A 26968-nucleotide genomic window follows, 5' to 3' on the forward strand; every position below is an offset into this window, starting at 1 on the left:
AATTTTACAGGGATGGAGAATGAAATGGGGAGCGAGGACGGGGGATGGGGAATGGCATCCCGGCCCCGACCCACCCCGTGGACATCTCTACCCGCCGGTGGCCTTGCATGTGCAGGCCTCACCCAATTTTCGGAATGGTTTCGTTGCCACGACAACACAAGTAGGGGCAACATTTACGATTTACCACATCTATGATGTAGAGTATGCAGGCGTTGACTTGAGCAATTGTGGTTGATCAAGTAGCTTAGCAAGTTCAGGTGCAAGGTCAAAACCAATAGGATTTGTGGTCTGAAGCTTAACACCCACGGGATTTTAGGAAATATAATCCCTACATGTTTGATGGGTCCCACGAAGGCATAACTTTGGTTGTCTTCAATAAGGCTGTCTTCCAATATATGAAATATCCCAACGACAAGAAGCTATAGTTTGCAATCTTCGTGCTCATGGATGATACCAAAATTTGGGGGCAATTGGCATAAATGTTGATAGACGCTAATGCTGGACCTGTGACTTGGGAGCAGTTTAAAGAGTATTTCCATAAGCAATACTTCTTTGCATAGACGGTGCTTTATAAGCAGGCAAAGCTTTTAAACCTTAAGCACAAAATTAAGTCAACTGTTGAATACGACAAAGAAATCAATAAGCTATCTTGTTTTGCTCCTAAGCTGGTAGCCACTCACACTAATAAGAAGGAAAGATTTATCCAAGGACTGAGGGAAGAGGTGCGGTGTGTCACAAACGCACTTCCGAAAGGTTCACAAAGTGATTGTGCAATACTTGTTCTCACCCATGAACAAGTCAACTAATTTAGAGAATTGGTGGCTCAACGGGTATATCTCACAACCTCCGCTTCCGTTTTGAAGAAAATGGTTTTAGGAATCGGGGTTAAAGAAAAAGGTATTTGCAAATGTTTGAAAGTATGTTAAAGAGAATGATTGTTGTAGGCTAGAAACGCAATAAGGGACAACAACGACTTAAACCTTACAACTCCAGATAGAGTATATTACAAACATTTTTGTGATTTTCACACCTTTGTATATGAAAATGGCGATGAGTCACTTGCGACAAAAAGTATAAGGAAAGTAAACTAACTTGCATAATGAAACATATAGCATGAAAGCATGGTAAAAATGGGTGAGTTTGGGAATATGGCCATGGGGAACACACCCTGGACAAGCATAACCATGACATAGTGCATTGTGTCATCCCTTGTACCATTAAGTTATGGAATAGCGCTTTGTGCAACTACACAGATAGACTCGCATGCCATGGATGGGTATTTGAGATTTTCCAGGACCAGGTTCCTCTTCTGGCTAGAGGCGAAAGTCAAATAAGATGTCTTACAATTCCTAGCGGAGGTACCAAAACACAGAAAGACCACAACAAAGCTTTAGGCAACATGCCACCAAGATAGAAATTGCCTGGGAAGAGAGACTAATGTGTTGCTTTTGTGGAAAGCGTCATGGGGGGGCACTGCATGGCCGGAGTAGGAGTGTGCTATCATTGTAGGCAAGAAGGGCATACAATTGATAAGTGCCTTAGTAGGAATGCTGCAGGTGGAAGGGATCCAACCCCTGGATGGATAGGAGGAAAAACAACAAAGAAATCAGGGTTTCTGCTATGACTTGACAAGAGGTCGAAAAGTCTAATACTGTGGGGACAACTACATTTCCCATTATAGGTCACTATACCCGAGTGTTATTTGATTCTTGTTTCTTGCATTCTATTGTATCATTAGTTTTTGTAAAGCATGCTAGGCTAGAATTGGAACCCTCACAACATGTTTTGTCCGTTTCTACGCCATCTTGATTTATTGTTTTGGCACGTGAAAGAGTAAAAGCATGTCAAGTTTTATTAGTAGAACGATTGTTAAATGTAACTTTAATAGTTCTAGACATGCTCTTAGGCATGGATTTGTTGGCTGAAAATCATGCCAACATAGATTGCTTCTTTGAGGAGATTGTTTTTAGTCCTTTGGCAAAAGCCAGTTTTAAATTTAAATGGGCCAAGACCTCGTAGTTTCAGCTACAAAAGTAAGAAAGTCGATCAACCAAGGCACATGGGGCATGTGGTTGATGGCAGATGCATTGAGAGGTCATCTTGACGTGAGTGCCAGTCGTTGGAGAGTATGCAAATATTTTCCTAGAGGATCATTTGGGTTGCCACAATTCCAGGAGATAGATTTTGGAATTGAGTAAGAGCCTGGCGTAACTCCTATATCTAAAGCCTCATATAGAATGGCTCCAGCTTAGTTGAAGGAGCTTAAGACCCAGATTAAAGAGTTACTCAATAAGGGTTTCACACGTCCAAATGCGTCACCTTGGGGTACGCCATCTTTGTTTGAGAAGAAAAAGGATGGATCTTTGCGTCTTTGCATTGACTATAGGGAGTTCAAGAAAGTAACCTTAAAGAACAAGTACCCTCTCCCTCGAATTGACAATCTCTTTGATCAGTGATAGGGAGCCATCATTTTCTCTAAGATCGACCTCTGTTCGGGGTACCATTAATTAAGATTAAAAGATATTGACATCTCCAAGAAACGTTCAAATCTAGATATGGACATTGTGAATTCACTGCAATCTCTTTTGGATTGACCAATGATCCTGCAGACCCATGAATGAGGTGTTTGAGGAGTTTCTTGATACTTTTGTGTTAGTTTTTCTCGATGATATCTTGGTTTATTCCAAGATAGCAGCAAAACATGAGTGGCATACTTGATTTTCTTAGATCTCTAACTGCAGTCATAATAAAAAGATGAAACAAATTAAAAACAAGCCAAACTAAAGCAAACAAAAAACCATTGCACATTTTCTAGGGGAATCCATAGCCAAAGCCAAAGGAAAGGAGGTATTGCTAGAAATTGGGATCGACCGATTCTAACAAGATAAACTCAGGAATGAAGAAACACACCAGCCCACCCCCGGATCAAGTGAAGGGAAACAAAAAAAAGGGGAAGGTAGTAGTAAAAGTGTAAAGCCCGTTAGGGTAAGAGAGAGAGTCCTAGAGAGAGAGAATGTGAGTGGAAAATGTGGGGCCGTCTGGTGAGCCTGAGATGAAGAAGATTAGTATCAATTGAATGGTTTTTGCTGTCAGGAAAAGTTGTTGTGAAGAAGAGTGGGGATAGCTTAAAATCAACCACAAAAGAGCTGTAGTGTTGGATTTTTTAGCTAATTTTCATCCATTCACAATGTCTTATCATGCTGAACTCTGAAGACACAAAAGGAAAAAAAGGAAAAAAAACTCAACTCAACAGTACAAATCCTTCTTGAGGGTTTCAATAATTACTATCTGTTTTGGTTTACTTATTGTTTTGGTATATCTACAAGAAGAATGAGACATTCAATAAATATGGTCTGGTTTGAGCTGGTTTTGCTTTTATGTGCAGTTTGTAACTAAGCTCTGCTCATATTCTCCATGGTTGAAGTTTTGATGCTTTGCAACTATATCATATGACAGATTACATGAAGCCCGATACTGAGACATATAATTGGGTGATCCAAGCATATACAAGGGCTGAATCTTATGATAGGTATGTTTCTCCAGTTCACAAATTTCTTGTTATGTACCATCCAATTTCAGGTGGCGTTTAATTCTTTTGGGTGGGTGTCTCCTTCCTTTATTGTGGTATGATAGACAAAGTGGTCTTGTTTCCTCCATTTCACGGGTGGATGTTTGGAACTTGATGCATTTTAATGCCTCTGCTTAACTGATGTTACAAAGCTTTTCATGATATGTTGTTTCTGATTACATGCTCTTTGTCTTTGCGCTCTTGCAATTTATTTTTGGATGCTCTTCTGCTCAGTTTCAAGCCTCTGTTTTTGTGTGGTCATTTTATACTTTTATTTTTCTCGATGAAAGCAATTCTCTTAAACATGCATCCATTTGGTAGTGATAAAAATTGGACTAACTTTCTGTTTCCTTAGTATTCTGGAGGGATTTTTTTTAAGAAGAAAGAATTGATAGATGAAGTAATGGAGTTGAACTAGATAAAAGATCATTGTTTCAAATTACGAAATACGAATATCTTGATTCCAAAAACAAATTCATACAAATTCACTTATGCTGGGGAATGTCTTTTCTGCCTTATTTATTATTTTACGCGATAGATGATATATTTTTTATTTTATGAATTATTTATTTATCTATTTATTTTTTTCTGAACAAGAACAAAACTATTCATTGAAGAAATAAAAACTCATTGGATACAAACTCCTAAGGAGTGAATAAAAATAAAAACATGCTATAAACAATAAAAACAACAGATAGAACACAACAGTAATATGAAAGCATTCCAGTTTGGGAAGGGCCAAAGGGATGCTTTAGATGTGCTGAATTGAGACAATGACACCACAGGACGATCGTTATCTTAAAAAAAGACTCTGATTTCTTTCCTTCCAGATTTTCAAAATCAAAGCTTTGACCACTGATCCAAAATAATTTTGTTTTAACAAGAAACTTCTCATTTGATATAAAGATAAGGAATAAATGTTCAAGGGAATCAAACTCTCAAAGGGAGTGAATTAAAAATCCAAATAGCAGATACAAGCACAAAGTATCCAAGGAAAATTGACAAATAAAGAACCAAAAATCATTTTCAAATCTTTAACTGATAGACTTAGAGTGCTTGCATAAGAATGAATTAACTATGCATGAGGCCTCCACCAAACACTGATAACCTATAGCTGTTTCAAAACTTCCGGATAAAACCAAGAACTAACTTCCGACCAATCAAAAAACCTTTTAGAACCCAAAGAAAAAGCTATCTGATGCAACAAAAGCAGAAAGCTACTCAGTACCAAAGAGAATGATTTTATCAAACTCCAAACTTCGAGTCATTTCTGCATATAACACATCAAAAAAAAAAAAAAAAAAAAAAAACTGCAACTGATCAGGAACAAATACCCGTTGAAACAAGCTTTGGTAGAATCAACTTCAGTAAAGAAATAAAAATCTACTTGTGCAAGTCAACCAAATATCTGAGAGAAGCCAAAACAAAACTTTGCAGAATAAACCAACATGGGGCTCACATCAGAGCAAAAGGATGAAATTCTCGAAAACTCAAGACCAGTCATGTATCAGGGCTGAAAAGACAGATCCACGATCCAAAGTAATTGATACCAAACCGAACTAACAAAGGAAGGCCAGTTAATAACTGAAGGATATTATTTTTTACATCAGAGTAAAACACCCAATGATATGCTGGATAATTTGAACCAGCAAGCTGATAATTATGGACTCCCAAAAAAAAAAAATATGGTTATGAGCAGTGAGCTTTCCCCATTTGTTGTCCAAAACAGAAAATAGAGGGCATGAGGCTTCCCTACGCCTTTTTGATGAACATCTGCAGTATTGAGATGACTATCAGCAAAATCCAATGAGAATGTTGACTCTTTTTGGACTTTTAGATTTCACAACACTGCTAACAAAACTTTCGGAAGGGGAGTAGATATATTCAACTTTCTTGTAAGAGATTATGTAGAAGTGAATAAAATTTGTATTGTGGTTATAAGAAATACATTTATTCAGAAGTCTGTTCCGTTTTTGTTCTCTTATTTATATAGATGCTTATAATGCTTACTATTTTACTATCAAACATCTCATTGTTTTGAGTAGGGTGCAAGATGTTGCCGAGTTACTTGGCATGATGGTTGAAGACCACAAGCGTCTACAGCCTAACATGAGAACCTATGCGTAAGTTGAACCTTAGTTGTATTGCTTTCATTATTTTTACTTGTATCTTGTATTTTGGAGCATTAGCCTCTTTTCATTTCATCAATGAAAAATTCGGCTTCCTTTCAAAAAAAAAAAAAAAAAAAAAAAAAGTTGAACCTTAGTCAGGAAATTAAAAATTATTCTCTCATTGCTTTGTTTGAAGTCAAAGACATATCCATACCCTTACGATTATTGAATCTTGACACTACATTGGATGACTTTTTTTACTAAGGACTTGGACACTATTCTTGGGGCCGTGATTCTATTTTATTTGATTTTCTTTATCTTGGGGGGGGGNCACCCCAATAGGTATATAAGGTAGAAGAATGAACCTCGTTTGCAACATTTGTAAATTAAGGCACGAAATGTTAAATTTCTCACTAAGAGAAATATTTGAGTAAATTTAATAATGAAAGCTATAATTAAATTAATTGTAAAAATATATTTCAATTTTTTAAAAATAATTTCTTCTTTCATCAGAGGAGCAAACTGAAAATAAAATAAAATAGTAAGCAAGCTCCCTAGTTTTGTACATCCTCTTGTAGATCTTTTCAAGTCTTAATGAGAAATTCTTGGTTTCTTATTGTTAAAAAAAGAAAAAAATCAACAAAAGTATAAATGGAAACCAGAGAATGGTCTTCCAGATAATCGTGCTTATGATGAAAAACTGGATGGTGTCTTGTCTCGATCTTAACTATCTTCTTTCTCTGTGAGGGAATAAGGTCTCTTCTCCAAGAATTGACATAGGAGAGGTTATCACTAGACTCCATGAGATAGAAAGAGAAGGGGGAGAAGAATATGGATGAGTCTCATTTACTGATGAGAGTTAACCCTGGAACTTTTCTATTAAGAATTATGTACTACCTCGATAGCAGGAGTTGGGAGAGCTCTATTGTTTCTTTTTAGTGGATTGTTTCTCTTTAGTGGTTTTCTTTATTTTATGCTTTTGTTGACTCAAGCTTTTTTTGAATGGAAACAAGATTTTTTTTATTGAAATAATGAAATGAGTCTAATGCTCAAAGTACAAAAGGAAACAACAAATAAAAATACAAATACAAAGTCATAGATAGACCAATGATGTAGTAAAACAAACAAGCAAACAAACATAGCTAAGAGAAAATAAATGCACTCCAATTTAAACTAATATCTTGAATAGAGTATTCAGGTACTTCTGTTGACTTATTTGATTATGTTTTGTTTTCTTTGTTATTTAGAGCATTAGTCTCTTATCATTTTAAAGTTCAGAATCATTTTTCAAAATAAGTTTGTGTATTTTTTTTTCAGGCTCTTGGTAGAGTGTTTTACTAAGTATTGTGTTATACGAGAAGCTATTAGGCATTTTCGTGCACTAAAAACCTTTCAAGGTGGAACAAAAGCTTTGCATAATGAAGGAAATTTTGGTGATCCACTTTCCTTGTATCTTCGAGCTTTATGTAGAGAAGGTATTTATCAATTTGTCATTGTTGTTGATAATAAAAATTTCTTTGTTTTCTTTTAAATGATTTGGAGCAGGAACAAGAACTTTGATGGATTCTATTGTTAGACACTTATTCACAACTGATTGTATTGTGAGTTCAGTGAAGGTGCAAGGAAGCTAGTCCAAACACAAAACCAAAAGCTAATGCAATCCACCAAAGGAAATCGTGAACCAAACTTCAGCCTCTAACAAGAAAGGACCAAATAGCTTCTATTACCATGAATAAGACTCTCTTTCGACCAATAAAACTCCATCAAGACATTGTAAAATCCAGATCAGGATTCTAAGGTTAAAGAGTTAAGATTATTGAAAGATAGAAGAAGAAAACACAAGATTTACATGGAAAACCCGAGAATAGGGGGAAAAAACCACGATAGAAGAGCACTTCTTATTATTGTTCAACTCACATATACAAGAGAGGACTAAGATATAAATAGACTGTAGAAAACCCTAATACAGAAAAGGAAAAATAGGGCAAAGTAAAAGTACTAAAATGTCCTTAGGGCTAATACATAACAACCCTTTATTTTCAACACTCCCCTTCAAGTTGGGGCATAGATGTCAATTAGACCCAACTTGCTAACACAAGAATCAAAGCTTTGCCTGAATAATCCTTTGGTAAGAATATCGGCAACTTGTTGACTAGAAGGGATGTAAGGAATACAAATACTGTTACTGTTCAGTTTTTCTTTGATGAAGTGTCTATCGATCTCTACATGTTTTGTCCTATCATGTTGTATAGGATTGTTGGCTATGCTTATAGCTGCTTTGTTATCACAATAGAGCTTCATAGGAAGATTGTTGTTTTGATGAAGATCAGACAGAACTTCTTCAACTAGATTTCTTCGTATATTCCAAGACTCATAGCTCTGTATTCTGCTTCAGCACTGCTTCTAACAACCACACCTTGCTTCTTACTTCTCCAAGTAACAAGATTACCCCACACAAACGTACAATATCCAGAAGCCGATTTTCTGTCTATAATAGATCCTGCCTAATCAGAGTTGGTGTAAGCCTCAATGTATCTTCTGTCAGTTTTCCTGAACATTAAACCTTTACAGGAGTAGTTTTCAAATATCTTAGAATCCGATTCCCAACTTCCATATGTTCCTTGTAAGGTGCTGCATAAACTGACTAACTATACTGACAGCGTAGGATATATCTAGTCTAGTATGAGATAAGTAAATTAATTCTCCCACTAGACGTTGGTATCTCTCTTTATCGACAGGAACTTTGTCAAAAGAATCTCCCAGCTTAACGTTGAATTCTACAGGAGTATCAACAGGTTTACATCTAGTCATACCTGTCTCTTTCAGCAAATCAAGTGTGTATTTCCGTTGAGAAATAAATATCCCCTCTCTTGATCTCACCACCTCCATTCTAAGAAAATACCTTAGTCTTCCAAGGTCCTTAATCTCAAATTCATCATCATTTTCTTTTTAAGCTTGATAATCTCAGCAACATCATCACCTGACAAAACAATATTGTCTATGTACACAATAAGAACAACAATTTTACCCGAAATTGACCTTTTTGTGAACAAAGTGTGATCGGAGTGTCCCTGAGTAAAACCTTGGGACTTAGCAAAGGTAGTGAACCTGATTTTTTTTTACAGAAACACTATCGTGACTTGGAGTTTTGTATTGATTGATTATTCTTAAAATATACAATTACTATTTCCCAAAACAATATAAATGCGAGATGCCAACCCATCCACACTCTCTCAACGTAGGTATAGACAAATTTTCATTTGCAATTATGGCTCACCAAGATCCTGTTGATCATGTTGAGCCTTGCCAAATAATCGAAATGTCAAATATCCTGCACCATATAGAGACTATCGAACCAAGCTCTCGGAGACTGTTTCAACCTCCCGAATTTACAAACCTGATGGTCAAATTGAGCTTCAAAATCAGGAGGAGGACTCATATAAACTTCTTCCTCTAGTTCACCATTCAGAAGAGCATTTTTCACATGAAGTTGGTGGAGAGGCCAATCTTTGTTAACTGCTACTGAAAGGAGGACTCAAACTGTGTTTAGCTTTGCCATAGGAGAAAAGGTTTCTGAGTAGTCTATAGGTCTGTGTAAACCTTTTAGCTACAAATCTGGCCTTGTACCTGTCAAGAGTTCCATCAGATTTATACTTTATAGTGAACACCCACTTGCACCTAACTGTTTTATGCCCTTTAGGAAGAGCCACACGATCCCACATATTATTCTTTTCAAGAGCTCTCATCTCTTCCATGACCGCAACCTTCCATTCAGGACCTTCCATGGCCATATGTATATTGCTTGGTATTGATAGTGTATCCATATCCAAGTTAGAAATGAAAGTCCTGAACTCAGAAGATAAATTACATTAAGATAGAAAGCTATGCATGGGATACTTAGTGCAAGACCTGGTGCCCTTTCTCAAAGCACTAGGTATATCAAGAGAGCCATCGTAACTCCCTGTTTTTCCAGACCCCTCATTAGTAAGAGGACGGTGGTCACACTCAGTTACCTATGACAAAGTCCCATCCTCTGGTGTTTCTCCTAATGACTCATCACTACCTGCAACTTCAACATTCTTTGGAATTATCATATCAGTTTTGTCGCTCTCAACCACATCACACATATCACCCTTGACACAAACATCGGTATTATCATAAGTTTTTGTCACTCTCATCCACATCACACATATCACCTGTTGAGCTGGTGTTGGTTTCGGTTCATGGACCGTAGTCAGTGGAGCAACAGGTGGCACTATTTTCTTTTTGAGATTCTTCGTGTAGTATGTTATCCATGGAACTTGTTTAGTAGGTAGGACAATATGATTCGTACCCAAGAAAGGTTCAGGAAGAAGGTCCGTAGGAGTCGAAGATGTGGACCAATTAGTCTCTTCACTAGTATTCTCCCCTTGAAGAGGACTAATAAGAAAGAAAGGTTTATCCTCAAGGAATGTTACATCCATAAAAACAAAGTACTTCCATGAAGATGGAAGGAAACACTTATAACCTCGCTGGTGAAGAGGATACCCGTTAAAGACACATTTTTTAGCACAAGAGGTAAATTTAGTGGGGTTAGGATCATGACTATGGACAAAGGCAATGCACTCAAACACTTGAAGAGGAACATCAAGAATAAGACCTGTGGTTGGGTATGACTCTTTGCAGCATTCAAGAGGAGTTTAGATGACGACATCTGCCATTCGGAGGTCGACCATGTAACTTCCAGCATTGATCTTTTAGTATGCCAAGGTTTCTTATAATGTTCACACATTGGAGAAGGTTTACTATTCTGCTTGTCACCAAGAATCCAAAGTAGTCTTTTTTTATGAATCAAAAGTTGTGAATACAAGAAGACAGTTCTTCTATTTATAGAGAATTGTAAAGCAAACTAATCCTAATCTTAATAAATCAAAGGACTTAATCCTAATCCTAATAAATAAATGAAACTAATCATAACCCTAATCAATCAAGAAAAGTAACCCTAATCCTAATCAATTAAGGATTTAACTAAGATATCCTAATTTACTCTAATCCTGCCACGTCAGACATTTCTTTGAGAGATACACAAACCTTTCTTTGAACGTGCCACTTCCATTCCTAGGAAGTATTTGAGGTTGCTTAAATCTTTTAATTCAAACTGTTTAGCCAAGAGTAATTTTAATTCTCTTATTTCTTCTTCATGATCTCCTGGGAATATAATGTCATCCACATAAACAATAATAATAGCAATTTTTCCTTTGTTGGGATGTTTGATAAAGATTGTGTGATCAGATTGACATTGCAAGTATCCTTTGGTTTTAATGATCTTTGAAAACTTGTCAAACCAGGCTCGTGGAGATTGTTTTAAACCATAAAGGGACCTTTTAAGTTTATAAACTTTATTTATTGTTTTTGTTGTTTCCATACTGATAGGTATATTCATGTAGACTTTTTCTTCTAAGTCTCCATTGAGGAAGACATTTCTTATGTCTAATTGGTGAAGTACCCAATCATTATTCACTGCTAATGAGAAGAAGGCACGAAGAGTGTTTAGTTTTACTACAAGTGCCAAGGTTTCTCGGTAATCAATGCCATAAAAGATTGAGTAAATCCTTTAGTGATGAGTTTTGCTTTAAGTATGTCTATTTCTCCATTGGCTTTGTATTTGATGGTGAAGATCCATTTGCATCCTACTGTTTTCTTTTCTGGGGTAAGTTTGTTATTTGTCACGTGTGTTCTTTTCCCAAACATATTTTCTTCTAAAACTGCTCTATTTCAATTTGTGTCCTTAAGGGCCTCATAAACATTATTAGGAATTCGTATGTTGGATAGGCTGGAGGTGAATGCCTTGAATTTGGGAGAGATGTTTATAAGTGAGATAGTTTTAAACGGGGTGTTCTGTACATGTTCTTACCCGTTTGCATTGAGCGACGGGAAGATTTATGTCTTTTATATCTTCTATTTGAACTTGCATCTGGGTGTTGGAAATAGAATTCTCTTGTATTTCATTGGTTCTTTGGTTAAGCACCCGTTCAACTTCAGGGATGTTTATTTTCCTTCTAGTGTAGACTATGGGTTTTTTCCTACATTCCTAAGAGTTTTGGTTAGGAACCTCGCGAATGAAAGGGTCATAGGGAGTATTTGCTTTTGTTAAGGTTGTGTTAGAGTTTTCTTCCATTCCAACTTACTCATATTTGGTTGATGATCTTGAACAACAGTAGTACATCCAAAAATTCTCGAGGGAATTTTAGGGAAGAGTCTTCTGTGTGGATAATGCTCCTGAAGTTTTTGTAAGGGGCTTTTAAATCCTAAAGTTCGTGATGGCATCCTATTAGTAAGGTAGGTAGGTTATAGTGAGAACAACTTCTCCCTAGAAATAATGAGGGGTGTTAGAGGAAATCTTTAAGATTGTAATGACTTCTAAGAAATGTCTATTTTTCCATTCAGCAATTCCATTCTGTTGGGGAGTGTCTGGGCATGTACTGAGGTGGACAATCCCTTTTTCTTTTAGAAAGGTTCCTAAAGACTTGTTAAAGTAATCCCTAGCATTATCAGAGGGAAGGATTTGAATTTTAGTATTAAAGAGATTGAGTATCATGGCATATAATTTCTTTTTAAATATGACAATAACTTCAGATTTTTCTTTCATTGAAAACACCCAAGTGAGTCTAGTATGATCAAACAAACCATTTGGCTCCAGTTATGCTTTTAACTCTTCTTGCTCCCCAAACATCACTATGCATCATAAAGAAAGGATGAGAGGGTTTGTAGTTACTTACCGGAGAAGGAGGTTGGGTTTGCTTAGCCAATTCACACGACTTACATTGAAAACCTGAGAACTTTTATTAAAAATATCTGGAAAATTATGTTTCAAATACATAAATTTGGGGTGGCCGAGACGGTTATGCCACAATATTTTACTATCATAATTGTCTTTAGAAGCAACAAAAATAGACTTATTTAGCACCTAACTCCTTCACTTGATACTTGGGAATATTCAGGATGTAGAGGTCCGAGGATTCTTTAGCATTGCCAATCGTCATCCCCCGAATTCAAATTCCGAAAAAATACAATTGTGTGAGTTGAATCTTCCAAGGCCTTTATTCTTTAGTTTCCCTTGGCTTCTGCTTCCTTCCGTAGGTTTTGCTTAGAGGTCAGCATCTATGGCCTTTATTTTGGTGTGTTTTTTTTTGTGATTATTATTTTTTGGTTTTTTTAGGATGTTTTACTTTATTTTCATGGTTTTTCCCCTTTGTACTCCTCCAAGGTTGTTTTATTTCCTTGGTGGGGCATTGTACTTTTTTAACATTAGTCTCTTCTCATTGAAATGAAATTTTCTTCTTTCTTGTTTCAAAGAAAAAGTTAATCCATCTTTCTAGGGTGTTGGATGTTTAGCATAACTATCTGCTGATTGATCAGCTGTTTTGATTATTAAATGTTGCAATTAGAATCCTTTATCGTGTATTTCTCATAGCCATTAGAAAATCTCTGAACTGATATCCTTTGTTTATGCAGGTAGGGTTGTAGAACTCTTAGAAGCATTAGAGGCTATGGCTAGAGATAACCAACAGATTCCTCCAAGAGCCATGATCTTGAGCAGAAAGTATCGATCACTGGTGAGCTCATGGATTGAACCTTTACAAGAAGAAGCTGAACATGGATTTGAGATAGACTACATTGCAAGGTGGTATATTATTTAGAGTAATCTGCTGCAACTGTCTCGCTCTCTCTAGCTCCTCTTATGTTCTTTCCAGTAACACCTTGATAAATTTATTTGTCGTTGAGTTTATTTATTTTCTTTATTTTTGGAAAAGGGTAAAAAGTCATGGGTAGTACTTCGGTAGTCAATGTTCTAAACACAATATCTAAAACAACTGGCACAAGCCTGTTCTTGGCAATGTCCTTTGGTGTTGGACGAAGAAATTTTACTTTAGCATGCAGGTTTGGTCTGTTGGACGATGATCCACCGTTTACTTATTTGTTTGAACCCTTTTTTCTTCATTGTTTTACACGTCTTTTCTTTCTATTTTGGCTCCTCTCTCTCTCTCTCATTTTCTTTTTTATTCAGTAACATGTCTTGTACCCTTTTTTCACTTTTGTGTCACCGTTCTCAGCATGGATTTGGATGTTGCTTGTGCTTTGAAAAAAAGTTCCTGTTCCAATCAGTACGTTAAAAATAGGGTTCTTCGGTGGTTTACCCCTAAGATTGTGGTAAACCTAGTTTTATTTATTCCCAGCAAAGTGATACACGACCAAGAGAGAATTTGAGGGGTCCCTCTCTCTTCTGAATTCCTAATTATCTCACCCAATATTAGTGCCTAAATACTTACCGACTCCAATCCTCTTCCCACCTTATGATTTCTGCTAATAGTTACAACGGGATTCATTCTTCACAATCACTCAAACTACTCAGACGTAATCCTCATGTGCTTCTTACTATCTCACTTCAATAATAGGTATATATCATTACCGGTAGAAAATCAAGCTAGATTATTCGATTGTAAATTAGAGAATTAATTTAGATTATTTCCTTGTGTCTTGTAGTTTATTCTTTCCCTATAGATATAGATTGGTAGCTTAATTTCAGCACATTAATTGATAATCGTCTTGTATATATTGAGTCTTTCTCAATCACTCAAGGAATAAGAAAAATCTCTCTGTACCTAGCTTCATGGTACTAGAGCTCAAAATTTTCTAAAAAAATCCTAAATCTCGCCGGAACCTTAATCACCATCATAGGAACCCTAGTTGTCGTCATCGAAACATACATTCAGATCATTCGAAAATCGCAGAGAAACCCTATCTCATTCGGGAATCAAGCTTCACCATTGCTGCCTCATCACTGAAATCCATGTTGATTCGAAAAATCACAGATCTCAACCTCGTGCATCTTTGCTCTCCTGATCTCGAGCCTAGCCGTTCGAATTCGTAGATCCCAGCCTCGTGCATCATCACCTGTCACCGTCGCCACGCTCAAAGTTACCATCCCTGCATGTTGCAGTCCTCACCGTCGCAGCCTTAATGCGATTCTCACTCTCCATATTTGGGTCGATTCTCACTCTCTCGGTCTGGGTTTTGCCCGCTGTTGACGGTTGTTTCTTCGGTTGCGCCGCCGAACAACAACTCTGGCACCGCCACCACTGCCCATTATAAACCAATAAAGTTTTTTCCCCCTTTTTCTTCTTTTCCTCTTGTTCCAATGTCAGGAGTAGAATCTCAGGTTACCAACTTAATCGAGAACAACAATATTCAAATAACATATCACAAATTCAAAGGCCCTAATTATCTTCAATGGTCCCCATGTGTGAATGATGTTCATATATGGTTGTGGATGAGAAGACTATAACATGGGTAAGGCAACTTCACCTAAATTCGAAGATCCAAAGTTCCGCACATGGAGGGTTGCAGACAATCAAGTTATGAGTTGGTTAATCAACTCCATGACCATCGAGATCAGATAGAATTTTCTCGCATGTTCAACCGTCAAAGAAATTTGGGATGTTGCTCGAGACACTTTCTCAAATCAAGAGAGCACTGCAGAACTTTTCTATATTGAGACCATTCTTCAAGATCTCAAACAAGGTGACTTATCCTTTATAACTTATTACACCACGTTTCTCGCCAATGGGAACAATTGGATTTATTTGAAAATTATGAATGGAAAATGTTGTACTGAAGGTACTCTCTTTCAAAAATATTGTGGAGACAAAGGATTTTTGGTGTCCTACCAAAATCTCAATTTGAATGGAAATGATTCTCTTCCTCTAAATGAGGGGAAATGTCTTTATTTATAGTGGCAAAAGTGTTTATAAGATATAAGAGTTCTAACAACTTTAAATAACAACCCATTACAACTAACTCTCAACTAACTCTCCCTCTCCTCACAATAGTTGCTTTCTGTAAACCATCGAGAATGACAATTAGGATGCCAAATGGAAGTCATTAGGAACAAAATAAGGCTTTAGGTTAGCTACACTGGACACCGGGTTCATATGTAGATCGCTTGGTAATATGCATTGGAACCATACTTTTGCAATACTTTAAAGGGTCCAAGCTACTTATCTTTCAACTTTTTGTAGGTGCCCGTAGGGAATTGAGCTCTACGTAGATGAATCATCACTCGGCTTCCTTCAAAATTAACTTCTTTTCTAGATTTGTCTTTAGCTTCTTTATAGGACAAAGTAGTCTTCTCCAAATGATTATGAACTTCTCGATGAAGCTCTTCAATTCCTTCAACCATATTCTCGGCGTCAATACTAACATCCACAAAGGAAGGCAATTTAGTAAGATTAAAAATGAGTCAAGGAACTCAGGTGTCTACTACCTCAAAAATACATCTTCCCGTAGATCTATTTTTCATATTATTAAAAGGGGACAAATCCCATTGTTTTGGTCTTAAACCATTTAAGCACCAAATGAGGTTTCTTAACATTCTATTAGTAACTTCTGTTTGCCCGTCGGTTTAGTGCTAAATTTCAATAGTATCGAACTTTTTCCATAGAGTGCGCTAAAAATGGCTAAGGAACTCCACATCTTTATCTAATACAATGGATTCAGGAACTCCATGAAGGCGGACAACTTCTCTAAGAAAGGGATTAGCTATGTAAATTGCATCATTCGTTTTCTTACGAGCCAAGAAGTGAGCATCTTGCTGAAACGATCTAATACAACCATTAGTGCATCATATCCATGATAAGTTTTGGGCCATCCAAGCACAAAATCAACGGACGAGTCCTCCCAAATGGTTTTAGGAATAGGTAATGGTGAATACAAACCAGCATTTGTGGATGTACCCTTGCAGTTTCTTTTAATGAGTTCTTGGAGCAAATTTCTTCAATTCCTCCACTCTTGAAGGAAAGGAAATGGCCTCAAATAATAAGTGAAAAGATTGAAGTTTTACCTTTTCTTTGATGTCCATATGTAGGCCAGCAACGAATCTTGCAATCAAATGTTGCTCGTTCTCCATCAAGTTTGTTTTTGCTCCTAGTTGGTGGAATTCTTTAATGTGAGCCACCGATTGCATTCCTTACCTACAATTTTGATACTGATTATATAATGTTTGCTCGTAGTTGGGTGGAAGGAAACGTTCTTTCACCAATCTTTTCATTTTCTCCCATGAAAGAATTGGTCTCTTGCCATTCCTTTGTCTATCGATCTCGAGTTGGTCCCACCAAGCCGAGGCATCGACTTTCAGCTTCAAGGCTACTAAATGCACCTTCTTGTGATTAGGGGTATTCATGTAGGCAAAGAAATTCTTGGTGTTCTTGATCCAATTAGGGAATGTTTTGATGTCATGCTTCCCATTGTAAATTGGCAAGTCAATTTTCATTTTATAGTCATGTGAATCATCTCTAACTTCATATCTCTCACCTCGTCTCCTTCTTGAAGCAGAAAACTACTTTTCTTGATCATATTCACTCGAGAAATCCCAATCTTGGTCTTTTTGATATTCTTCTTGAACAATTGGTTTTCTTGAATTTTCTTAAAGTGTTTATGAATTTTTGGAGATCTTTCTTGGGGTATTTCTTGTTGATTCTACACAAATCTCGGTCGTCCGACATCGTGCCTTCCTCTCCTTCCCCATTGCTGGTTGAAAATTGGGACATCTTCGTTGTTTTGAGGAAGTGTTGCTAGTAAATCCATCCTTCTTGTAAGTGCCTCCATCGTTTCTTGAATATTACTCAATGTTCTGTAAATTCCCTCCAAAGAATCTTCAATGGATAGCAAGCGTAACATTGTAGTCTTTGGAGAGAGGACAAGTGTGTCTTCCGTCTCTTATTCTTGCTCGCGCCTTTCCCCCACGTTTGGGTTACCTGCTCGTCGGATGGCCATCAGTCCAAGGTTCTCTTGTGCTCTGATACCCAAATTTGGTGTACTACCAAAATCTTAATTTGAATGGAAATGATTCTCTCCCTCTAATTGAGGGGAGAGGTCTTTATTTATAGGGGCAAAAGTGTTTACAAGATATAGGAATGCTAACAACTTTGCATAACCATCTATTGTTCTCGATACACCAATTTTCAAGTTCCTTATGTGTCCCAATAAACCTCTGGATGAAGTTTGTGGTCGAATCCTCAATGCTAAGCCATTACCTAGTCTTCGAGAAGCTTTTGCTGAAATTCGTAGAGAAGAGAGTCGAAAGCAAGTACTGTTGGGCCCAACTGAACATCCTCGTACTCCAATTGGATCTGCTCTCATTTTCCAACAAGATCATGATCCAATCGCTCTTGTTGCTCGAGGTGATAGTCGATAGCGCGAAGGACGACCATGGTTGCACCATTGTCATAAACTGGGGCATATCAAAGACACTTGTTGGAAATTACATGGAAAACCATCAAATTGGAAGCCAAATGCCACGAGATCAGACTTCGAAACTAGGGGCGATGTTGCCGTCTCTGAAACTTCAAACCAACAACCACTTACGAACGATCTATTAGACATGCTTTATCAATTGTTGAACAAAACTAGTGGTTTTGGGACTAGGCAACACCAAGGTAACCAAAAGCCCCGTGCTCTTCATGCCCAAAACCCTTCCATCTGAATGGATAGTGGACTCTGGAGCATCAGATCATATGACTAGTGATAGATCTTTATTCTCATATTTTTCTCTCCATATGGGAAACCTTTCCGTTCGAATTGCTCATGGTACACTTGCTAAAGTAACTGGGATTGGAAATATTCAAATTTCAAGCTCCATAACTCTTTAATCAGTTTTGCTTGTGCCAAAATTGGAGTATAATTTGTTGTTCGTGAGCAAGTTGAATCAAGACTTGAATTGTGAAATTAAATTCCTTGCAAATTCTTGTATTTTTCAAGACCTGGGATCAGGAAAGATGATTGGCAATGCTGAATTATGTGCCAGATTGTATCTTCTCAAAGGAATGAGTCCTCCAACAACAACGAAATGCAGTAAACATACAGTTCAATCTAATCATAAATTTGCATATGTTTATGAGTCTTTGAATAAACGTAGTCTTGTCATGATGTTGCACTATCGTCTTGGTCATCCCAACCTTACCTATCTCAAGCATCTGTTTCCAAGTTTATTTCTCAATAAAAAGAATGTTTTTTCAATGTGAAATTTGTCAACTCTCCAAGTACACGTGCTGATTTTTCACCCCATACTTACTGTCCATCTCAACCGTTCTCTCTCATCCATGGAGACATTTGGGGACCTTCAAGGGTAAAACATATCCATGGGGCAAGTTGGTTTCTTCTTTTTGTTGATGATCACACATGTTTAAGTTGGACAATCTTCATGAAAGATAAATCTGAGACTGACCAACTCTTCACAGTCTTTCATAAAATGATCCAAACACAATTTCAAACCAATATCAAAGTTCATAAAACTAACAATGCTCGTGATTTTTTCAGCTCTACTCTTGGTCCCTACCTTCAATCTCATGGTATTGTTCACCAAAGTTCTTGTGTTGACACACCCAAACAAGATGGTGTTGTTGAATGCTAAAATCACAACCTCCTCGATGTAGCTTGATCCCTAATGCTCACTTCTCAAGTTCCAAAAGCCTTTTGAGTTGAAACTGTTTTAACTGCTACCTATCTCATAAATAGATTGCTCTCTCGCATTTTGAAATTCAACACATCGTTACAAAGTCTACTTACACTATTCCCTACCTCCCATCTCGTGTCTCCTCTACCACCAAAAATATTTCGGTGTACTGCATTGGTTCATATATATTCCCAACATTGTAGTAAACTTGATGCATATGAAATGCATCTTCCTCGGGTACACTCCAAATAAGAAAGGGTATAACATCATCCTCCAACTCACCAATTCATTCACACCATGGATGTCACATTCTTTGAAAACCAGTCATGTTCTTTCAATTCTGCGATTCAGGGGGAGCATTATGATCTTGAATCACAAAATTGGCACTGTATTCCTGACTTTCCTTTAATCTCATCTTCTGAAAATGCTCATGTACCTTCTTCTAAGCCAACCCCCATATCTACCTTTGAATCTGAACTACAAGTTTACTCATGAAGTGCAAGGGAGCTTGAGAGAAATGAAATACAATCTACACAAGTTCAGCAAAGCCATGATCTAAACCAAAATCCCAGAGACTGAAACAATATACTAGACATCAAAAGATGACATGAACAGACCTATTGTTCTAAGAAAGGTGTTCGCTCATGCACTCAACATCCTATACCGTACCACTTATATTAATCTGTCACCACTTTTAAGAGCATTTATGATGTCACTAGATCAGGTACAAATTCCAAACATTGTGCAGGAAGCATTATAGAAACCTGAATGGAAAGCAGCTATTCTAGAGGAGTTACAGGCCCTACAGATTTGCCCCTAGGTAAACACACAGTTGGATGCAAATGGATCTTTTCAACCAAACATAAACCAGATGGTAGTATAGAGATATTCAAAGCTCGATTTGTGGCCAAAGGATTCACCCAAGCTTATGGGATTGACTATCAAGAAACTTTTGCTCCAGTCGCCAAGTTAAATACTATCTGGGTACTTCTTTCTATTGCTACACGTTTTTGGCTATTATTTCAACTTGATGTAAAGAGTGCATTTTTAAATGGTGATCTAGTGGAGGAAGTGTACATGAACCCTGGGATTTGAGGATAGATATACTAAAAGAAAGGTATGTAAACTCGGGAAGTCTCTTTATGGACTGAAAGAGTCACCTCGAGCCTGGTTTGAAAAGTTTACCACTGTGTTGAAACAAGATTGCTATACTTAGTGTCAATCCAATCACACTCTATTTATCAAACATTTTTCCCAAGTAAAATCATTGGTTTAATAGTACATGTTGATGATATAATTCTTCAGGAAATGTTTCCAATGAGATAACTTGACTAAAGCAACTCCCGTAAAAAAAATCCTTTTGAGATCAAAGACTTGGGACGTCTAAGGTACTTCCTAGGGATGGAAGTAGCAAGATCCATTAAAGGAATTTCTGTCACTTAATGAAAATACTAGATTCTTAAAGGAGACTGGAATGAGTGGTTGCAAATCGGCTGATACACCTATGGATGCAAATTCAAAACTTGGAGTTAATCCCGAAGATGAACCAGTTGATCAAGGCAAGTATCACGGCTGGTGAGAAAATTAATATATCAACTATATATTAGCTTTGCAGTTAGTGTGGTAAGTCAATTTTGAAAAAACCTTCTAAGGAACATATGGAAGCGGTCTATAGAATATTGAGATATCTCAAACGTGATCTTGGAAAGGGCCTCAAGTTCAAAAAAACCATGACTAGATCGTTAGAGGCCTAGAAGTTTACACTTATGCAAATTGGGCTGGATCCCCTATTGATCGTAAGTCTATGTTAGGATATTGCTTTTATGTATGGGGAAACTTGGTAACTTGGCAAAGCAAGAAACAACAAGTTGTAGCTCGAAGTAGTGTTGAAGCTGAATTTTGGTCCTTAGCTCCATGGAATTTGTGAAGGAATTTGGCTAAAACACTTCTCACTAAGCTCTGAATTAAGACTAAAGGTACAATAGAAGTCTTGTGTGATAATCAATCTGCCATAACCATTGTGAAAAATCCAATATATCATGATAGAATGAAGCATGTCGAGATAGATTTCCATTTTATCATTGAGAAGATTGAGACAAAAACTATCAACTTGAGATATGTGCCTTCCCAACAACACGTAGTCGACATATTAACTAAGGCTTTGCATCAAACAAACCTTGGTGGACTAATTTCCAAGCTTGGAATGACAGCATATACCATTCAGGGGGAGTGTAGAAAATCTAGCTAAATTATGTAGTTGTAAATTAGAGAATTAATTTAGATTATTTCCTTGGATCTTGTAATTTATCTTTCCATATAGATTTAGATTGATAGCTTAACTTCAGCACATTAATTGATAATCTTCTTGTATATATTGAGTCTTTCTCAATCACTCACAGAATAAGAAAAAAATATCTCTCTATACCCTGCTTCATTACCCATCCTAAAGAGCCAGCTTGATGAAAATCTGGAAATTGAATAAGAGTAAAGAATTGTTTCTCACATAGCGAGTAGCGACTAGATCCATCTATAGTTCGATTCATGACATCTATGGCAGCTCAATTATTTCTGTTGAGACTTATTAAGTTTGTTGTTTTGTTTTACTTCCTGGTTGGACGTTTTTCTCTGTTATGTTGTTTTGGCTGTGTAGCTTTTATGTTTCTATAGTGTATATCTTTTTGCTATTAACTTTTTGTATCTTGATCATTAGGCTCTTTTTTCATTAACTTAATGAAAAGTTTTGGTTTCCTTCTTTAAAAAAATCCTAGATCCATCTATATTTCAGAATTACCAATAATATTAGGATCAGACTGAAACTTATGAACTTGAGACCTCATCTAGTTGGGACACAAACAACCATACCTGAATTATGTTGTGGACTGGGTAATGGCCTTCTTTAAAACAGGATAACAGGGTGGATTGATGCAAGGTCAAGTAAAAACAGTATACCAGCAACGAATCCAATTTGATCATTGACATAAAATGGATCAGTAAGCCATGGTGTCAGCTCAGGATTAGCATGCCTGGAGGATCCTTGACAATTAGGATGTAGCTTCAGATAGTCCCGATCTCATAGTGTTTTTGGAGTAACTTAAGAAAATAATGCTTTTTTAAACCAAGTCATTTTTTCCATAAGCACCTTTAAAAAATTAATAATATAACTTCTTGAATGAATTTAGATGATCAAATGTGTGTGTTTAAAAAAATCTTACAAATAAAAAGCACTTATGGTATTTTGAAGGAACTCTTGTGAGATAATTATCCAAAAATGATTTCTAAATTTAGTCATATGTTGTGTAAAGTGCTTTTTGTATATAAAATTTTTTTAGTGACATTTTTTATCATCTAGAATCATTCAAGAAGCGACACTTTAGATTGTTAATTTCTCTAAAGATACTTAAATTGATTTCTTTTTTCTTAAATCATTTTTTCACCTGTTTTTCCAAACAATTTTTTAAAATCAAATTCCATTGAGGACGAGTTGTATCTCAATCATTCTTAGAACCACATTGATCTGTCATTAATTAAGTAGAACTTGTTTTTATTTATTGAAGATTGATACTGAGCTGCTAATATCTTGAAATCACTGTGCTGTCTCATGTGAGTTTTACATTGCCTGACTTTATTTATCAGCTAAAAGCAAATGTTTTGGGACTTAATATTTGACTCGAGTTAAAACATTCAGTTAAAATATTTTGGATGACTAACTCAAGTTCACCTGGAATTACAATGAGTTTTAACGTGCTTTCTATTAGTGGATGATTTTCTTGGGTTACAAGCTTTGTTGTTGTAGGTATGAAATTGCCAATCCAAAAGACAAAAATATATGGGCATGAAACAATATGAAAGTTTACTGCTTCAGTTTGTTCGGATCCTGTTTGTTTAAAGTGGTATGAACTGGCTCTGCATGTGAATCAGATACATTGAAGAGGGTGGACTCACTGGAGAACGCAAGAGGTGGGTCCCTCGAAGAGGAAAAACTCCTCTAGATCCTGATGCAGATGGATTCATCTATTCAAATCCTATGGAGACATCCTTTAAGCAACGATGTCTAGAGGATTGGAAGATGCACCACCGAAAGATTTTGAAAACCTTGCAGAATGAAGGCCTTGCGGCTCTCGGGGGTGCATCTGAAGCTGATTATCATAGAGTCGTGGAGAGATTGAAGAAAATAATAAAGGGTCCTGACCAAAATGTTTTAAAGCCAAAGGCTGCAAGTAAGATGATTGTATCAGAATTAAAAGAAGAATTAGAAGCACAAGGTTTACCAATTGACGGAACTAGAAATGTTCTTTACCAGCGTGTTCAAAAAGCAAGGAGAATAAACCGGTCTCGTGGTCGGCCCCTTTGGGTCCCCCCTGTGGAGGAGGAGGAAGAAGAGGTTTACAAGTCATTTGATGTTCATTTTTTAAAGAAATATTAACAGCCATTGAAGTTTTCTATTAACAAATAGTACATCATATCTTCAGGTTGATGAAGAGCTGGATGAACTAATTTCACGAATAAAGCTACATGAAGGAAATACAGAGTTCTGGAAACGCCGCTTTCTCGGAGAAGGCTTGGACAGTAATAATGTTAAACCTTCTGAAGATGATAAATCAGAACCTCTTGATTCTTTGGATGATGTTGACACTGTTGAAGACGTTGCAAAGGAGATTGAAGAAGAAGAAGCTGAGGAGGAAGAGGAGGTAGAACAAACTGAGAATCAAGATGGTGAAAGAGTTATTAAGAAGGAAGTTGAAGCTAAGAAGCCTCTTCAAATGATAGGTGTCCAATTGTTAAAAGATGTTGACCAACCCACAACATCCAAAAAGTCAAGGAGGAGAAGTTCTCGAGCATCACTCGAGGTCGAACTCCTAACTTCTGTTTTTTTTCCTTGTCTATTCTCAATGCTAAAATATCCTCAAACTAGTTAACTGAGCTAATTATCTAAGCATTCATATTCAAAGGGTTATTTAGAACGGTTGGGGAAGATATTATGGAAATGAAATTTTAGGAAGGGATGATGTGCCAGCTGCATTAGATTTCATAGACTGAAAAATGAAATCGAGACTGGAAAGGAGGAAAAATCAAGATAAGCTGTTAGAGTGTGTGTTAACAATAATTTTGGGAACTAAATGTTCAAAATTAGCTTCTCAGTGATGAAAACATATGTCCACTTTACATTTTTTTCCCATTAAATAAAAACATTTCCACGTGTGCTTATATTTTCCTACTTTAATGTGTGGATGCAGGATGATCGTGATGAAGATTGGTTTCCTGAAGATATATTTGAGGCATTTAAAGAGTTGCGAAAGAGGAAAGTCTTTGATGTATCTGACATGTACACAATAGCTGATGTTTGGGGTTGGACTTGGGAGAGAGAACTTAAGAACAGACCTCCGAGGAGGTGGTCACAGGAATGGGAAGTGGAGCTGGCTATTAAAATTATGCACAAGGCAATTTCTCTCTACCCTTATCTTTTTTACCTTACATTAGGATTGTCCTTTTATTATCTTATTCTCTCTCTATCTTAACTTACCGTCGACATTTGAGTGAATTATGAACAAACCTTCATAGACTTGGGAATAATTTTTAAGATTAGTTGGTGCTTTGCATCTTCTTATCTCTTTTTTTCTTCCTACACTTGTTATTTATTTATTTATATAAATATAAAAGAAACAATTTTATCAATGCATGAAATTTATAGGGGGAAGTAGTTCAAAATAATTACAACAAACATTTCCACTTGGACAAAACGAGGGGATATCCTATAAGAACTAAAATGAGAATCTCCCATTTACATTATTTACATCAAGATAAAATAAGGAAAATGATACGATAGAAAAAGTCTGGATAAGTTTTTCCTTTGGGAAGACCATCTCCCACCTAAAGGTAGCCATCATGTCATTCCAAAAGAGTTGAGCAAAAGGACAGGAACAAAAATGTGCAACTGTGTTTACTCATCATGCATTTCTTGTATAAGAGATACTAGATACATAAATGTCTAGCACCAAAAACTGTGATAAAGCCCATCATAAGAGAGAGCTTCGTTATCCTTCTGCATGATTGACCATCAAATCCATGGTATAGGAGGATAATTGGTTGCTGAATGTAGGAGAATTTTCCGCTTCCAAAATTTCATTTGGGAAATCATTTTCATTAAAATTGTTTGTCTTGACCTCTTAACTTCGACGGTTTTCAAATTTTCTTTGTTTAATCTTCATTCAATGTTCCATTTACTATTACAGGTGATAGAATTGGGTGGAACACCAACAATTGGCGACTGTGCCATGATCTTGCGAGCTGCCATCAAGGCTCCTTTACCTTCTTCCTTCTTGAAAATCTTGCAGACAACTCATGGTCTTGGCTATGCATTTGGGAGGTATGTTTATTTTTCTTGAGATAAAAGATTCTAAGTTTATCTTCTATTGTCAAGGCCTAACTGTCTGTAAATATGACATGAAAAAGTTATACTTCGTATTTTTAACTTCATATATACTCCATCTCTTTTAGTGAGGTTTATTTATTTTGAATTCTTATAATTGTGGAGGTGGAAGATTTGAACCAACGACTTTTTGGTCGATGATATTCCTAAACTAGTTGAATTGTACTCAGGTGGACAACTTTTAGTGAGTTGTAAGGTTACTAAAATCTCTTATTGGATTCATATTCTATTGCAACAACCCATGTTGGATATAATGTTTATGTATAGGTGTATGTGTCCAAGTCATTAAATTAAATCACAGGTCATAAATTTATAGACATAAATTTATAGATACATGTAAATTCATCCACCAATAAATACACTGTCGTTAATTATACGTAATGACGGCCAGGATTTTTTAAACCCTGAAACTTCTGACCACCGTAATAATTTTGAATTGTCTCTGACAATTTTGGCCACACAAGTATGTATCTATGTTTGAACTCTTGGGATGTCTCTGTATTGCAGCCCTTTATATGATGAGGTTATCACCCTGTGCCTTGATCTTGGGGAACTAGATGCAGCCATTGCAATTGTAGCAGACCTGGAAACAACAGGAATCTTGGTTCCTGATGAAACGCTCGATCGGGTAATCTCCACTAGACAGACGAACGATTCTATGCCCAAGCCTGACTCAGCTATTGATACCACGCTAAATGATCACAGTTTAGCCGATGATGAAGCATCATAATGGTTTAGTCTTCTTATTTTTCTTTTGTAAAGTCCAGTCGTAGGGTTGCCAGCAGAATGGTTCTTGTAAATTTTATTTGTAGTTGCTTTTTTTGTATTTTGAATTTTTGAGTCGAAATATTTAATTTTTGAAACAAGATTTTGAGCAAAATTGTTTATCAAGTCAATCATTATGGTTGGCACACAGATCTTGGCAAGTCACACCTTCCTTTTTGCATCTTTGCCTAAGCTAACTCTGTACTAGTGTAGTGCTGTGTTACATCAATTCTGATGCCTGAGTACACAACATAATATTATATTCAGCTAAGCATTGAAATATCGCTTACCTTGTGAGGTGGTAGAACATTATTTACAGGACACTCATTATCTGTCATTTGTTTGGGGTGTGTGGAATGCTGGCGGTGTTAGCATGGGTGGAATTGTTGAGGTTGTCGAGTTCGACCAGTGATCTCAGCCACATTCTCTCTTTTGTGAAATGGGCTCATGCCCGGCTGAACTGACCTAGGGACTGAGGGTTTGTCTTCCCATTCTGGGACATGCGATCCCTAGAGTTCCCTTTAGGTCTGGGCCTATGCTGTGGGCTTGGGCATTGGTTGTTATCATGATTTCTATAAGCAGCTGATTCGTATGCTTTTCTTGATGGG

At 36.7% G+C, this 26968-nt stretch overlaps 1 protein-coding gene across 1 annotated transcript in view; it reads left to right on the plus strand.

Moving 5' to 3' along the window:
• The window catches only part of LOC120071230, a 41933-nt gene extending 15376 nt beyond the window's left edge, over window positions 1–26557 (plus strand). Inside the window, exons 5-13 of the mRNA XM_039023363.1 lie at window positions 3457–3529; window positions 5614–5691; window positions 6997–7154; window positions 13174–13342; window positions 23087–23549; window positions 23638–24015; window positions 24403–24606; window positions 25399–25532; window positions 26103–26557. Of these exons, the coding sequence (XP_038879291.1) occupies window positions 3457–3529; window positions 5614–5691; window positions 6997–7154; window positions 13174–13342; window positions 23087–23549; window positions 23638–24015; window positions 24403–24606; window positions 25399–25532; window positions 26103–26325 (1880 nt within the window). The 3' untranslated portion in view covers window positions 26326–26557. The remainder of the gene's footprint in view (window positions 1–3456; window positions 3530–5613; window positions 5692–6996; window positions 7155–13173; window positions 13343–23086; window positions 23550–23637; window positions 24016–24402; window positions 24607–25398; window positions 25533–26102) is intronic.
• Window positions 26558–26968: the final 411 nt, after the last annotated feature.

The sequence above is a fragment of the Benincasa hispida genome, chromosome 2, assembly GCF_009727055.1.
Source record: "Benincasa hispida cultivar B227 chromosome 2, ASM972705v1, whole genome shotgun sequence".
In the NCBI taxonomy this organism is placed as follows: Eukaryota; Viridiplantae; Streptophyta; class Magnoliopsida; order Cucurbitales; family Cucurbitaceae; genus Benincasa; species Benincasa hispida.